This window comes from Heptranchias perlo, chromosome 41, assembly GCF_035084215.1.
Source record: "Heptranchias perlo isolate sHepPer1 chromosome 41, sHepPer1.hap1, whole genome shotgun sequence".
NCBI classification, from domain to species: Eukaryota; Metazoa; Chordata; class Chondrichthyes; order Hexanchiformes; family Hexanchidae; genus Heptranchias; species Heptranchias perlo.
This window is the reverse complement of record NC_090365.1, coordinates 3,432,055-3,448,870: the sequence shown is the minus strand read 5'-3', so window position 1 is coordinate 3,448,870 and position 16,816 is coordinate 3,432,055. Positions and strand designations below refer to the sequence as shown.

Below are 16,816 nucleotides of genomic sequence, written 5' to 3'. Positions count from 1 at the left end.
AGATGCTTGTTTTTCAATTTAAATTAGTAATACGATCACACTTTGCCCAGGCATCACATATCGACTAATACTTTGGTCATGAATAAGTTGGTACTCAGAACAAAGTTTCTACATTCTGCCTAATCTACAATTAAAGATGATGTGGAGATGCCGGTGATGGACTGGAGTGTACAAATGTAAGTAATCTTACAACACCAGGTTATAGTCCAACAGTTTGTGATTTTCAAATAAAACTGTTGGACTATAACCTGGTGTTGTAAGATTACTTACATTTGTACAATTAAAGAGCCAGCCTACAAACTTGCAGACAGATAATCTCATAGAAAACATCGATGAATCTGGCACTTTTATGTCCTGGCTGCTTCCATGACACAGGAGACAAAGGAGCTGTTTCTTTAAAAAAAAAAGATACAGCTATCCAAAGTCAATTTTAAATTTGCATTTATCTATAAAAAAAATTACAAAAAAACTTGTGTGTTTGGTGTAGAACAAAAGTTCTACTTTCATCACAATGACTTTATAAAGTTTTTCTCTATCTCCATTCATGAGGTTACATGAGCTTTGCATAAGCTGCCAGGAAGCAGCTGATAATAACACAATAACAAGGAGTTCAAGTGTCCGCGATGACAGGAAGTTACCATGCAGGCAGCTCCCTTTATTGTAACTTTAAGGTTATGTGTCAATTCAGTGGAATCCACTTCCCCTTTAAGTGATGTGGTTGTGGCTGACTGGAAGCATTTTAATGTACAATAAACTCCCACTGATGTGAGATATAAACCCTCCCTCCAGTGAGTGGGAACGCTGAGCTTCTCCCACTCGATCTTTCATTTGTGTTTTACCTGTTTTCGTTCTAATTGCCCTTTTCCGCTCCTGTTTCTCCCTTTCCTTGTGGACCCGTACTTTATGAGAGTCCTGTACAAAATCTTTGCTGCCCCCACCCCCCAAATCCCTCAGAACGTGACGTACAGTAATACGGGGTGATTGAGAGACATTGATGGGGCATTCTTACCTTTTTTTTTGTTCAAAAAATATACTTTATTCATAAAATTTGTAACAATACATACAATACAGTTGTCGTATCACATTTCAAACATACACAATACAGATTATACAATTTGCAAGATACATAAAGTACAGTTCAAATATGATTCCAATACAGTTACGCATCGCACATGATAATTACAGTTCATGACACTCTAAGATGCCTCATTGCATTACAATCAATACAGCTTATTGATTACAGGTACATTACATTTCATTAGTATTTTACATGCTGCCCGAGGGTTTTTTTTCCCTGATTCCAGGTGGGAGGGCTCCAAACGATAGCCTTTCTAACCTTCTTTTGTTATATGAAGGAATATATACCAGTTCAGAGGTGCCCAGTGGATGCACTAATACAGCACTGATAGTGACCCGGGCTGTTTCTGTTTAATGATGTCATGGGTCACTTCACATTGTGAAACCTTTGCTGACACAAGTTAGTTGCTGCATATCACTGGGGAAATTATGTCGTAAAAGCCCCGAATTGGAAACAGTTTATGATCTTCGACAAACCCAAATTTCTTTCCTCCCACACAATCCTAAGTGGCTCAGTTGGGAAGACGGCCAAACAGACCCAAGAAGGGCCTCCCAGGTTTGACAGGCAGCCCGTTCTCAGCCAGCTGGGTGAGAATCACTAGCCTGGCTCACAGACAGATGGGGTAAGGCCCCAACGGGACTATTGGATCGGGTTGCCAACACTTCTTAGGGGTATTCCAGGAGGTTTCATCACATGATGTCCCTCCTCCACCTGCCCCGCCCCCACGCTCCCGCCATTGGTCGCCCGACGCATCAATCCTCATGGCCCCCTCCCTTCCCATGGCCAATTGGAAAGCGATCAAACTCCTCATTATCCCGATTGAATGATTATTGACTGTCACCCACCTCCAATATTTTTATAGTATCTCCCTCCGTCCTGCACAGGGAGGTTCTACCCTGGAGCGGGACTTGAACCCACGATCTTCTGACTCAGGGGCGAGGGCGTTATCACTGAGCCTCAGCTGAGCAACTCAGTGGTAGCACTCTCGCCTCTGATGGGGGACCTGTAGGTTTCAATGGCAGGATGAGCTAGATAGGCTGACTGTAATCTTTGGGAAATAACAGGGTGTGGCTCTTTAAATATTAATGAAAAAAACCCCACAAAGATTATAAAGTGCAGGGGGATGGCGGAGTGGGCAGCCAGCTTGTGTATATTGATAACGACGAGTGTATTGGTGACTATGCTGTTCGTTCAAGTAGAAACTATTGGAAGAGCTGGACATGGAAAAATTAACTCCTTAGTTACTGGTGCTCGCCCCTCATCTCTTATTGCTGTATTGTCAACTTTAAACCAATAAGGACCTTCTGCTTCACTGGAACCCACCCCCTCTTCACCCAAAGATGGCAAAACAAAACAGGATTAGGCTAGTCTAGCTCAGTCCATTAACGTGTCACTAAGTGTGGGACTGAATTGACTGAAGATTGGCTGTAAAGAGCTTTGGGACGTCCTGAGGTCGTGAAAGGTGCTATATAAATGCAAGTTCTATCTATCTAAGAGGGACGTACAACCCTTGGTAGATGTCGCGTTAGCTGATCTCAGGCAGAATAAAGGCTCCACGATTGCCCTCGGCATCCCCTCAAGCCCCTGACTCAAGCCACTGTCTGGTACTTTGCCCAGATAGCCATTCCTCAGCCTCGACGGTGAGCATTGGAAGGCTATTTGATCATGGGGAGCATCAAAGCCAAGTCCAATGTCCTGTCTCCAGTAGAGGGTCACTAGACAGCAATCCCCCCACCCCGCACAAATCAGGGGCACTGAGGCCAGTTGTAATTTGCCCATCTCTGCCCCTGCCAAGACCAGCTAATTTAGGCCAGCGATTGGACTTGTGTCTGTGCTAATTTGTGTGGCTCAGTACTACATAACAGCGTGCGTTTATCCAGAGGCAGCAGGGGAGCTTTTCATGAGGATCAAAACACAGCGATGTAAAAGATAGAGTCCTTTATCCTGATGGCATCCGTTCAGCCAAAGCATTGGAATGTAGAATTAATGAATTAACGTTTGAGCCAGTTCGTGGGGAAAGGTTTTATGTGACACATCCTTTGGCAAGTAGAGCACTTCAATTTGCTTTTAGGCTATTCTTTTAACTGGTTCTTTCCCAGAACCTCAAAAACTTTTGGAGCTCCTCAGCTCTCTCGGTTCGCCCTTCCTCCAACAATCTGCAGGCTTTTTAAACTCGAGCTTTGGGTCAACTATCTGCTACTGCTGGCGATATCTCAGACTTGGACATATAGCGGCTGTTCCTTCATCGTCGCTGGGTCAAAATCCTTGAACTCCCGACTTAACAGCGCTGTAGGAGAACCTTCACCACCTGGACTGCAACGGTTCAAGGCGGCGGCTCACCACCACCTTCGCAAGGGGCAACTAGGGATGGGCAATAAATGCCGGCCATGTCAGCAACACCCACATCCCAGGGAACAAATGTAATATCTTAGCCAGGATGTTGGTAGAGGCGGTGCAATTGGTGTCAGTGTCTCTGGGCTATGGAGGGGGACAAAAATCAGCCTGTGGGCCAACCCCTAGTCATTGTCTGGGGAACTGCCCCCTACCCTTGCTGAAAAGTGCACATTGAGAGAGAAAATGAACAAGTTTGACTGTGTAGCATATCACAGCCTAACAGCCATCGGCCACTGGCCTTACACACAAGGAGCGCACACTTGACTAAGATAACTTAGAGGAGTACCTGGTGCCCATGGAATTCTGCCCCAGCCAGAAGAGGAGAGGAGGGGAGCAAATTAAAGAAAACAATTATAGGTACAGACGAAGAAATAGCATGGCAAATGAGAGACAGCAACTTCACTTGTGAAAGTGACCGAGCCAAAACTCGAACGGAAACAGATAATATCACTCAGAGCTGCCCAGGGCATTCCACTGAAAGTCACGAATTCTGCAGTTGAATGGCGGAACAGGCTCGAGGGGCTGAATGGCCGCCTCCTGTTCCTATGGTTACAGGTTTTGTATCCAGTGCACATCCATCACACGCTAAAGTCCGTCACTCTTGCACCTGACTGTCTCGTCACATAAAATAATTCAGTTGCGAATTGTTTTGAGAGAGAAAACCAATCATTTCCTGCTTGTTTCTCGATAACCTGGCCTCTCTCCACAGGAAGGAGCCAGGGATTTACAAGCAGTTGCTAATCCAGAAGAAAATTCCCTCCGCAACGGCTATTATCCCATCGTTCAACACAGAATGTGTTTATTTAGTTCATTTCCCCAAAGGGAATAGCTGAATAGAGGCTTTAAAACCGCGTGGACCAGAGGTGAGAATTCCTTCAACTTTTGTACTGACTAGTTTCAGAGAAATTGCTAGTCAAAAAAGTGAATTTAGTCCACTAACTGAGATAATGTGTCGAACTTTGTAATTTTTTGTACATAGGAGTTTCAAGGAGAATTAAAATTTAATGTAAAAATTGTGTGAAATAAAACAGCTTGTTGGTTTACAACTGGTGACGGCACACCGGACTGTGCATCAGTATTTGTTTGAAAGTTTGGAGAGACGCACGTGGATATGTTGGGACACAGCATCCAGCAGACACAAGGAGTTTTCATTGTTACGACTTCTCGGGTCACACCACCATATGACTGGATATTGGGCAGTGATGGGAAACTCCTGATCATTGGAAGGAGGCTGATAACACAGGACCCGAGAGAATATCTAGTCCGTACTCAAAGTTGTTGGGTATATTATATAGGGTATTGTCATATATCCCTTTGCCTTCATGTGGAGGTATTATGGGATGCCATCATATACCCCTCTTGCCCTCACGTGGAGGTATTATGGGATACGTCATCGATCCGTTACCTTGAATACAAGCTCGAGTAGGAATCATTGAAAAAAGTCTCATCATCTCATTGACTATTTATTCTCCAAACATAACCCCTCAAGTAGTGTATACGAGATATCGGTACCAATAATACTCATATGCCAGATGTCTTCTTTGCTGCTTACACTCGCCTCAGAAAGAGTAAACTTCTGACGGTACCTCTCCTTAAAAAGGTAGCTAAACTGAGTGAAGCTTTGCATCTCTCAAACCGTTTTTAGCAAACAAGCATCCTTATCATTAACTACATTATCTAATTCTAACAGTTTTAACTTTTTTGGGCAGTTTACGACCCTTAGGTCATCGAACAAATTGCTGGACATATGCAAACATAGGGGCATAATCCTGGTACACTGGGGACGGATGAAACTTTAGACAATGTTATCTTCAGCAACCTTTACCCTCATCGAACTATTGGCTTTTGTCCTGGAGTGCCATCGTGATCAAAACAACAACTTGCATTTATATAGCAGCTTTAATGTAAGACGTCCCAAGGCACTTCACAGGAACGTTACCAAACAACATTTGCCATCGAGCCACATAAGGAGATATTAGGACAGGTGACCAAACGCTTGGTCAAAGAAGTAGGTTTTAAGGAGCGTCTTAAAGCAGGGGAGGAGAGAGAGAGGTGGAGAGGTTTAGGGAGGGAATGCCAGAGCTTAGGGCCTAGGCAGCTGAAGGCACGGCCGCCAATGGTGGAACGATTAAAATGGGGGATGTGCAAGAGGCAAGAATTGGAGGAGCGCAGGGACTAGAGAAGGTTACAGAGGAGGTGAGGCCACGGAGGGATTTGAAAACAAGGATGAGAATTTATATATTTTTTTTAAAAAGGTACTATTTGCATAGGAACACGAGTAGGCTATTCAGCCCCTTGAGCCTGTTCCGCCATTCAACAGCAGAATGTGAGATTTTAATTTCTGTCACGGCACCACTGATGCAGAATGTCCCGGGCAGCTGAGTGGTGATACTGGTTTCCATTTATGAGTTTGGCTCGGTCACTTTCCCATGGAAGAAGTTGCTGCCTCTCATTTATCCATGCTGTTTCTTTGTCCCATGTGAAAAATAATGTAAACACATCTCTTATATCCGTACAGAAGATTCCAACAGCCAGTTAAATAGTGCACCACTTAAGTGGCTAACGATCAGCAATCTCAGACTACATTGCCTGTAAGCAACGACACAGGATGCCAGCCAGTTAAAAAAAAGAAAACACATACAAAAGCTGTAGGTAGAGTCTTCATACATTTATTATCCTTGTAACATTAGAAAGGTCCAAGCAACTATAGTACATAAATAAGTTACTATTTGCGTGGAAAAGGAATCAATTTCTTCAGTTTTTTTCCCCCTAATTGACAATGTATCTACTGAAGTTTTTTTTTTAATTACATATCTACTGTTGTAGAAAAATAGATTTAGAAGAAACACATATAATACACATGGGCAAATTTACAGAGAAGGTATGAGTTTCACTAATATATATATATATATATATATATATATGTGTGTGTACATTTGGGGGAATTCAGTCATTAACATTCATGTCACAGATGGATGGACCTTAAAAAGATAAGGGACTAGCAGTCATAGAACTATGTCCAACATAATTGCTGAAAAAAATTCCAATTACCAATTTGCCATAACCCACACCAGCTAGATTGTAGTGGAGGGGTACGCATATTCCACACTGCCCAGGGGAATTATAAATGGCTTATTGTAGGGCACTGCTATTTTTAAAATCAGATAAGTGCTTAATACTGAAAGATGGTGGGCGGCAATTTAACAGGAACATTTATTGTAAAACAAATAATTTTCAACTCCCGCTGGTCTGGTGGAAACACACGCCCAGGAGCAATGGGATTGTGGCTCGGTGATTTCCCACCTTCCTGATTTTCCGTTAGGCGTACACGTTCAAAAGTTCATCAACAAACCACCTTTTATAGGTTGCTACTCGAATTTCCCTCCCTGGGGGCTCGTCTGATGGGTCGTGGCGGGCCTCGCGGACCAGAGGGAGATAAACACCACTCGGGGTTGCTGCTTCTGATCACTCTGCGGTGACCCCTTGCTGTTAAGATAGCCTGCCAGCCACTTGCTAGCGGGGGGGGGGGTTCCACACAACGAAGAGTGGTCGCATGGACGAGCTGCTGACGAGTGAAACCATACAGCAGAAAACAAGAGTGAAATTTGCATCAAGCCTCACAATAATTACAGATCAGCCATGATCTAATTGAATGGCAGAACAAACTCGAGGGGTTGTCAGGCCTCCTCCTGTTCCCATGTATGCACCATGCATTTAAGTAGCAAGCAGAACATAAAAAAAGCCCATTCCCAGATGACTTTCCGACCAATTACTTGGAGCTCACGAGCTTTTAAAAAAAAAAATTACAGCTTAATTACATTAACGAGAAATGTTTCTTTTCTCTTCCTCTCCTCCTCCTCCTCTCCACACTGCGTGTGGTGTAAATCAGACGATGCACTAGTGCTGGGCAAGACTACATGAAAATAAACTGATATATGACATCCAGAAGTAGCTCATGAGCACTTTGGAATTACCCACATGCCCTGGAGTAGGCACACTGTACTAATACAGTCGGGTGTACATTTAAAACAAATATCCCCCACCTATCCTGTTCCTGTGACTGTGGAGACTCCCTCTTGTGTGGGTCCAGTGAACTGCTGCTGGATTCAGCATCTCTGGCTTCTAGCCAGAGAACAGCACTGGATAGGTACAACTCTGGGATGGGGAGGAAAAGAGAGAGACAAACACTGTGGTATCAGGGGGCCCCCAATATAACAAAATCAATCTCCTGAAACAACACACTGAATTTTTTTTTTGCATAACCCACTGTTTCTCTTTAATAGAAAAGGGATGTTTCCGACATCCAAACGAAACCCCCACATTTGCCATCAAAAAGGGAAATAAAGAACAAACTGGAAAGGGAAAATCTGTACAACAGACGTTTTGGGAGTAGGAGATCCATTTGCCCCTTAGGCAGAAAGAAAAAGAATTCAAATATATTCAGAAGGAGCAGCAGCATCAACAAATTAAATACACTGGTCGCAATTAAGGACAGCGGTCTCCGTATGCTTGCCCTCAATTACAACCTACAGGGACCCTGCACTGCTATTAGTGTCTTCACTCGAGAATACTAAATAATCTTTGTATTTAAAATGCCACAAAAATGTTTGTTTTGGGTTTTTCCCTCGACCTCACAAATAGTTCAAACAGAAGCAGCAGCGAATGGAAAACAGTCATTTTCTCAACCGTACCCACAGTATACGTGGCTCAACTAGCACTTAATCACACAACAGCAAAACCTGCCACTGTTACCACGCTGATCACTAGCCACTGCCAGGCGATCGCTGCAGTTTCGACCACTGCCATTCAACCTGGAAGACCAACTAGTAGGTGCGTCCGCAGAGCTCTCTGCCACTGCCCACCTTGCCATGCGCCATTCCTCAAGCGATGGCTAGCAAACTACCCAAGACCTCGTCCACCTCTCCCGCCCTCCGACATTCGCGATCCTTTTCTTTTACACTTTTTCTTAACTGGCTTCGACTTTCAGCTGCAATTCTTGACAAAAAAATACTAATCGACTTACTTAAACGTTCAATTTTCTCAGAAGATTTCATAGAACTGTCAATGGCTGCCTTTTGTGGCACTTTAGGAGAACCTGATTGGTGCTCACTAACCAATTGGATAGAAGAGGAGAGAAATTAAAGACCAGGTTACGGCAAGTTTGGTGCAGGGGTTTGTTTGAGTCTGATGTGAGGAAGATTTTATACTCACAAGATGACCAACACATGGAATTAAGTTCCAGGTAGGATAGTGGAGGAAATAACACTGGAATCGTTTGAGAGATTATTGGATGCCAAACTGAAGTGACTAGTTCTTTCTGGATGGATGAGTCAAGATGAGCTGAATGGCCGTCCTCATATTTACCCATCTGGTGATTACATAACCAGCCTTCTACATTGATGTAGTGGACTGGAAAGGACACATGTTCCTAGCTAAACACGAGTCTTTGTCAATGACTATGTGATTAAACTTCCCCAGCAGGGCTTTGCCATCAGGGTAACTCGAGTACAAGTTACAAGTACAAAAGGAGGAGAAGGGACGAACAGAGAGAAAAAAAGGCAGTGCCACCCTGCATCGCCTATACGCACCGATTAGCGACCTGTTCAAAAACCTATCGGCAGAGGCCGAGGAGTTGGTTAACTGGCCAGAAAAAAGTATAGTCGAAAGGAATACTTGCATTTATACACACAATTAATTACTTTCCGAGTGCAATGATAGTTTATGTAGGTAAACATAATAACGGGGTGGGGTGAAATAAGGGAGACACTATTTCCCCTGACCAGGCTAAGCTCTGCAATTTTGAGAACTGGACATACTCCTTTGTGTTCTACGTTACCAGCGTCTGTGTATCTCAGCACACTACAGATGGGGGTGGAGGGAAAAAGAGAATATAGCTGGCATTGGTTCTCCTCATGACCAGTCATGAAGCAGCATTAATACCTAAAGTCGACATGTGACTGGTTATAGACCCAACAGTCTGGCTTTTGAACAAGCTGCCCCAAAATTTCCATGAGGTAAACCGGACACTAAGGGGGCAATTTTAACCTAACCTGCCCTTCGGGAAACAGAGGGGGATCAGGCGCAATGCTGCTTTTACACCCCACCTCCCCCAATTTTACTTTCCACTGAAGTGAACGGAGGGCAATAGAGTGGGGTGTAAAACCAGGGTTCCACCGATCCTGTGGGTTTCCCCCCCACCCCCGAGTGGCGTGTTAGGTTAAAATTACCCCCAAATATGTCCAGCATGCATAGTCTGAAGTAAAAGAAATCTTTTGCTCTCCACTGTTTCACACGGAGAGGTTGGTCACTGGTTATTGCTGAATTAGGAAAGTAAACTTCATTGCTCAAGTCATGACCCAACCTCCTTCACAGCCCCCACTAACTGGTTTGGGGCTCGGTAACCCCATCAATAACACTCGTGGATACGTTCTTGGCCCAAACCGCGCGGGCCCTGCTGGCTGTAGGACTGACGCTATTAAGTGGGACTGCCAATGGAGAATATACATAGGTTAAATGTTCGAGTGCCCTAGTTTTGCAGTGATACCAAGTGTGTTAAGATTAACCAGCTAACCAATTATTCATTAAGCATTAGCTGGGTCGACAGGAGTGCCTGCCTATTTAGTAGCCCTAGAATAAGCCCCTGGCTTTCCAGCGGGTTTTCAAAGTAAATCCCATTTTTTATTAAATACACAAAAAAAAATTTCAAACACCACTGCATCGAGTAGGGTAAAACCAGAGCTGAGGATTCAACAAACAGGGTGCTTTAGAAAAAGACAATTCAACTTGCAGGTGCACAGTTTTTAAAGTTTGTATATCATATAAAAATATATTCAAAACATAATTTTAACTTCAAGAAGCCTAAATAAAAACTGCCCCTCTCAAAAGTACTGAAAAGCAGTTTAGAAGCAACTTAAGATAGTTAAAAGTGATGAGTAAAGTGGGTTACTCAGTGGCCTGGAACAGAAGATGTAAAAGGTGTGAGAGAATTCCCAGCACTGTAGTGTTGTCACTGGGCTCATATTGGTAGCAACATGCCACTGAAAAAAAAAAAATCGGCGTCAACCCAATCTTGTACGATGCTCTCAATTCATCCCCTCAAAACTTCTCCCACCACCAGTGACAAGACCTGTACCCACCAGTGCTCTACCGCGAATAATACACCATTCAGAAAACACTCACCAAACACAAGCCAAGTTTGGAAGGACACAGTCAGTCACTGTACTGCCGGGTGCTTCAGTTCCAGTGGACATGGCATGAAAATTTCACCCACTCGTTGTTTGAATGAAATCCAGGTGACAACCCTGGCTGGTTGATTAGAGCGTCCCTTCTCTGTTGTCTACATGTTAGGGTGCGTTTGTATTTCTACACACAGATAGGTCAGTGGGGAAGTTGTATTACATTCTACGGACAGCTGATCTTCCCCATCCAGATTCAGTAAAACAGTTTCATAAACAAAAAAAAGTGTTAGTTCCAGATTTAAGGAATTCATAACTAAATTTACTAATGAAAGCATTTTTCAGTCCATTTCCTTGCAACTGGCTGCAGATTACGGTTGGTGAAATTACAACCCCCCTGCCCCGACTTGCAAAGATATTTACTTCCCTTTTATTCCCTCCTCCTCCTCCTCCTCCCCATCCACGAGGGCAGAGCAGCTAACGTGCTCGCAAGGATTGAGCTCCTGGAGGTCTGAACAGCTCAGGATTTCCTTGGCTCTTTCCCACCCACGAGGGACGGGCCAGCCCACATCAGAACCGTGCACTGACTGGGCGCAGAGCGCAGTGGATTAGAAGTTATTTTTGTTTTCGTTCCAAAGGGGACAGTGCAACGATAGACAGGGGGTAGCCCCGCTGAGCTATTGCCCCCCCTCCTCTCAAAAGGCTCGTGCTGGGGTTCGGTTCCACTCATGTGTCTTTCCTTCACGTGCAAGTCGGCAGACCGTTCAAACGCGTGTGCGCGCGAGCAACACCGGTGAAGGGGAGAGACAGTGCGAGTGAAAGAGAGAAGGCATCACTGGGGGGGGGCACTTGCCAGCAAGGGTTTACTGGACAGCAATCGGGAATGGGAATCCCCGGCTGATTTTTCCCTCCTTAGTCTAGCGATGCCCTACTGGCAAGTGGGCAGAGTTCAGCTAACTCAGCACGTCCCAGGAATCGAGCTCGAGACCTTTCTGGTTAGCATGGTCCGATTCCACGATGGGCAGCAAACTTACTGACTGGGCCATTGGTCGGGCCAATTCTTGCAATGCAGTAATGAAAGTGTGGACAACAGGAACTCCCACCTACAGTCAGTAACTGTATCTCGTTTAGAAAACAGTAGCCTTAATAATAAAAAAAGAGCATTGCTGGTCCTGATTTCCAAGCTACTGAATGATTTTCTTGCAATCCAATAATCCCCAGAAATTAGCTGTTTTGTTACCTTGTCGTTTTGCATAATTTTCCACCTTCCTTCATTTCTTTTTTTTGCTTCGGTTTTATGTTATACCTTGGACAGGAAGTGGGAGACCTCTTCTTGTTCCCTCCCTTCTTCCCCCATCATCTACCACTTTCCAATCTTGGCTACTAGTTGAAACTACTCCATGGCCAGTTGCTGGGATGTGCAAGGCAGGGTCCTGACAAGCTCCCTGTCTGATCTCCCCTCCCCGTGGAGGTATGCCCGCCTTATTGTGGGCTGCCCTACGCTAGCACAGGTGAGAATGGCCAATCTGTGTGAACACGATCATGGGGCCCAATGAGTTATCTTTGCCCAGCCACAAATCCAAAGACAACAAAAGGAATCCATCAGATGAATCATTACCAGCCTCGACCTGTGCCCCAATGATTCATCAGAATTCCAAGGGACGTCAATATTCGTTCGGAACTGAACAGATCAGGTCCCGGTCAATACAGTCAAAAGAAGTCAGAGATGTCAGTGAGCGAAAACTGACAAAACTGGATCATAGTCATACAAGAACTTTCATCGCACCATATAATTTTTTATTTAAAGGGTACCCTTTGGAGAATGGAGAGAGAGAAAAAATAAAATATAGAACATAACAGAAGAGGAATACAAATACCAGATTTATAGAGCTGACTTTTTGTAAGGGAAGTCTCTAGCCTCGGTTTTACTCGGCTGTTTCTTAGAGTTGACACTATGGGTGATACAACAGTTTGATGGCGAGAGGAGATTTGCCTCGGCTAGTCTTCTTGCAGAGGAGTCCTCGATGACCGAGATTAATGGCACGCCAACACTAGGGCTGGTAGGAAGACTGCAAGTCAGGTCCGTCGTCATTGCTGTGTCAGTTCCACCTCTCCGGTAAAGGTAATCGCAGCAGGTAGGCTCCGGGGAAGAAAGGATGTCCGATTTTACTGTGGTCTGTGGGGAGTTCCGTTGCCTTAACTGAGAAGCTGGTGGTTCACAAGTGAGAAATGAACGCTTGATTGGCGACACAAGTCTAGGCCTAGGTTTCTGCTCTTCAGCTGGTAATCCATGGATCAAGTCCGACCCCAAAGTGCCACCAGCAATGGCTTTATAACTAGCTGGTTCCAAAGGTGGCTGCTGGTCAGGTCCTCCAAGTAACCTTTCCTCATGAGCTGGTAGACCATGGGTCAAATCTGTACCAGCAGTACAGTGCACAACCTCCACTGCAGATGATGGGTCAAGATTTACAGAAGTCCTCTTAAGTTCAGGCTTCTCGTGAAGATCTGTGGATTCACTGTTTAAGGTCTCTTTCCTTTTGGATGGCGACGTAGGGTTTATCTGGGCTTGTTTTAAGCCAGTGGGCTGTCTGGAATTATTCTTCAAGTCCTGACAGAACGTGTGACCCTTTGAAGGGGAAGGGGATGGGGATGGCAACTTTTGGGACAAAACGGAGGATTGGCAAGAATCTTCGGGAGAAAAGTCATAAAAATCAGGGTAGTTCCAAAAGTCTACGTGCCTTCGAGGCTTCTGCCCTCTAGAGTGCTTCTTCTTCCTTAAGCTGTACTTACTGATACCACGACTGGAACAGAGGGGTTCAGATGATTCCATGGTGGGCTCTGCAGAATCCCGACCAGCATCGGTGATGGCCTGACAAAGCTCAGGCTCTTTGGAAGTCAAATTTTGCTTTGTTGCGGCTGCCATTGCAATGTCAGGCATCAAGTCCATCACCAAGCTTTTGGAACTCTGGAAAGTCAAACAGTTAAATTAGCCAAAGTTGACCTTAGAAAGGGCCAAAATTAATCCACACTTTAGGAGGCATCAGTATCTATTTATTATATATTAAAAATCTTGCATCCGGTCATCTTTTCCATTATAAATGTGGAGGTACTGTGCCGTCACCACTGGTGGGAGGATGTAATTGCAGTGTGACTAGTTTACATAGGCAGTTTCCATTATAAATGTGGTCCTAGGAATTTATAATGGAAATATAAAAATTTTATTTTGGTCCAATTATCTCCACCCTCTAACCCGAAGACTAAACTTGATCTCGACTCCCCATGTGCAACACCACGGAGGATCAAGTAGTGATAATATTAAACGTGCCGTGAGGAAATAACGAATAATTACATTTATAATGGCGCCTTTCTCGACCTCAGGACATCCCAAAGTGATCTACAGCCAATGAAGTATTTTTGAAGTATAGTCACTGTTGGAATGTAGGGAAGCATGACAGCCAATTTGCGCACAGCAAGCTCCCATGAACAACAATGAGATAAATAACCAGAATTTTAGTGATGATGGTTAAGGGATAAATGTTAACCAGCACACCAGGGGAACTCCCCTGCTCTTCTTCAGACGATATCTTTTGCGTCCACTTGAAAGAGCAGATGGGGCCTCGATTTAACGGCACCTCCGACACTGCAGCTCCCCACCCACGCTCCCTTCCTCTCTCCTCAGCCGCCCACAATATCTCTGGCTGAGATCAGCTAGCTGAACACAGACCAGGGATGACACTTGGGTCCCTTCCTAGCCTGCCGGGCTCTGTTCCACACTTTAATCGACTGAGTCATTGGGGCTGGGAGAAAGACAGGAGAGAGCAGCAGCAGTGCGTTTTGAATAGATGCACCTGCCGGGATAATGAGGAACACCAATACCGTAAGAAAGTCAACACTTAGCTACAAGCAAAATGCCGCAGTTTACCATCACAGCAAACCTCTCGGTCTTGCTCCAGTAAGCTCTTGGATGGTTTAAGTACTGCAGCTGAGATCAGCGCCTACAATCCATTGGTAGCATTAGCAAAACATAGAACAGACAAGCACCCATTTGAAGCAAGTAGAGTGTGTATATACTTACAGATACCTGCTCCTCGGGTAGGGTGTGGCTATCCCTGGGCTCCTCACAGTTGATCCCCCTGGTGGAGGCCTGCACTGCCTGCTCTGAAGTCCGAGTGCCAGAATGTGCCTGCAGGTTAGCACGCAAAGCACGGCATGAGGTAGGCTGGCTGTCTTCTTTCTTTTCGCTGGATTGCGTCCGCTCTCTCCTGGGTGTTGGAGGAGGGTGGTAGGGAGGGGGAGGGGGAGGAAGTGGGGGGCTGAAATTCCTGAAAGGATCCAGGCTCAGGATGTTAGTTTCCTTGACTGGAGTGGTCCGACGAGAGTTTGGTTGACGTTTTGCAAAGATTGGGCTATCGATGGCTAAATGCTCATTAGGAAAATACACGGCGGGATACTGAAATGGAAAGGGGATAAAGTTAAGTGGAAGGAACTTTAGATCACTTTTAAAGAAAAGCAAACTCCAGAGTCAAAATATTGCAAATCCGAAATACAGACAGAAAATGCTGGAAATATACAGTCAACATCTGAAAAGAAAGGCCAACATTTGAAATTAGACTTGAGTTCTGGTGATGGGTCCACACCCAAAAAGTTAGCCCCTCTTTCTCTTAACAAATTTTCCTTCATTAATTCCTTTATTAAATCGTTCAATAATGTTTCCGGCTGGAACATGCAGAGGTCACCAGCTTATAGGGCAGGGAGGCAACCAGGCCTCCAGCAGTGTACACTCTCAGCTCAGCCTCTAGATGGTGCCCAAGAGCAGTGCAGGGGGTCCCGGTCCCTAATTTAACCCCTTACAGCTCACGTGGGGGGGGGAAACAAGGGGTAACAGCAAATTGATAGCCATCAAAGCCAAGATCAGGAACTCTCCACAAGAGGGATCATGGTGCAAAGAAAATCATCTTTAAATTACACCACTAAATGAATGACATTATCAAAACTCAAATTCATTTTTGTTTTTGACAAGAGTTTTTACGCCTCTGTTTGATGCGTTGAGATTATGCAATGAAGGTCCCAGGATGTTTGTGCGATAGAATAGTCTGCCCACACACAAATAATGGCGACTTGGTATGGTAGCAGAGGGCAACTGTCAGCTCTGACACCGTTTGCTAACTTAAGTCAGTGTTCAGATGAGACAGGGGAGGAAGGGAAAGTAAGTATAAACAAATTCAAATAAAAAAACACCTGAATGATTGAAATTTGTATTATTACATCTGCTGCACTAAATTGGTCTATTTAATACAGAAAGTTTACCAAATGGGCACAATCTATCACAGTGTAAATCAATTCTACAATATATTTTCTCAACAATTAGATGCTAGATAAACATTTAAAAAATTCAATAGCTGTACGTAAATAATCAATTTAAAGTAACAGCCTTAGACAAGCTGGGCACATCCTCATTTTTTGATGTTGATTGGATTCCACCCTGCTATACAATAACCCCTTGCACCACTCCCCTCTTTCGCAGGGACTCCCACATCCCTCCTCCAAATGTAAATGATTACCTTTAATAATTCAGTGGCCACATCAGGAAGGCCGAACTCCCTCACCACGCGTAAATAGACTGCCCGGGTGACAGCAGCCCCAGCGCCAATGTTTAAAACATAGGCTCTCTGCACCTGGTCGCCTTGCCAAATCTCCTTGAGCCGTCTAAACATGGCTTTAGCGACATCCACTGGAGGGACTAAAGAAAGAGAGAGAAGTTACATTGAAACTACAGCACCGAAACAGGCCATTCGGCCCAACTGGTCTATGCCGGCAATTATGCTCCACACGAGCCTCCTCCCTCCCTAATTCATCTCACCCTATCAACATATCCTTCTATTCCTTTCTCCCTCATGTGTTTATCCAGCTTCCCCTTAAATGCATCTATGTTATTTGCCTCAACTACTCCTTGTGGTAGCATGTTCTACATTCTCACCACTCTCTGGGTAAAAAAGTTTCTCCTGAATTCCCTATTGGATCTTTTAGCGACTATTTTATATTTATGTCCTCTAGTTTTGGACTCCCCCACAAGTGCAAACATTTTCTCCAAGTCTACGCTATCAAACCCTATCAGGTCACCCCTCAGCCTTCTCTTTTCTAGAGAAAAGATCCCCAGCCTGTTCAGCCT

At 44.6% G+C, this 16,816-nt stretch overlaps 1 protein-coding gene across 2 annotated transcripts in view; it reads right to left on the bottom strand.

Annotated features, from left to right (window-relative positions):
- Nucleotides 1-6,125: 6,125 nt before the first annotated feature.
- The window catches only part of LOC137305947 (BTB/POZ domain-containing protein 7-like), a 56,260-nt gene continuing 45,569 nt past the window's right edge, over nucleotides 6,126-16,816 (bottom strand). For both annotated transcript variants that reach the window (XM_067974908.1, XM_067974909.1), the window contains exons 9-11: nucleotides 16,209-16,387; nucleotides 14,723-15,097; nucleotides 6,126-13,612 (exon numbers count right to left, since the gene is read on the bottom strand). In XM_067974908.1, the coding sequence (XP_067831009.1) occupies nucleotides 12,530-13,612; nucleotides 14,723-15,097; nucleotides 16,209-16,387 (1,637 nt within the window). In that variant the 3' untranslated portion in view covers nucleotides 6,126-12,529. The remainder of the gene's footprint in view (nucleotides 13,613-14,722; nucleotides 15,098-16,208; nucleotides 16,388-16,816) is intronic.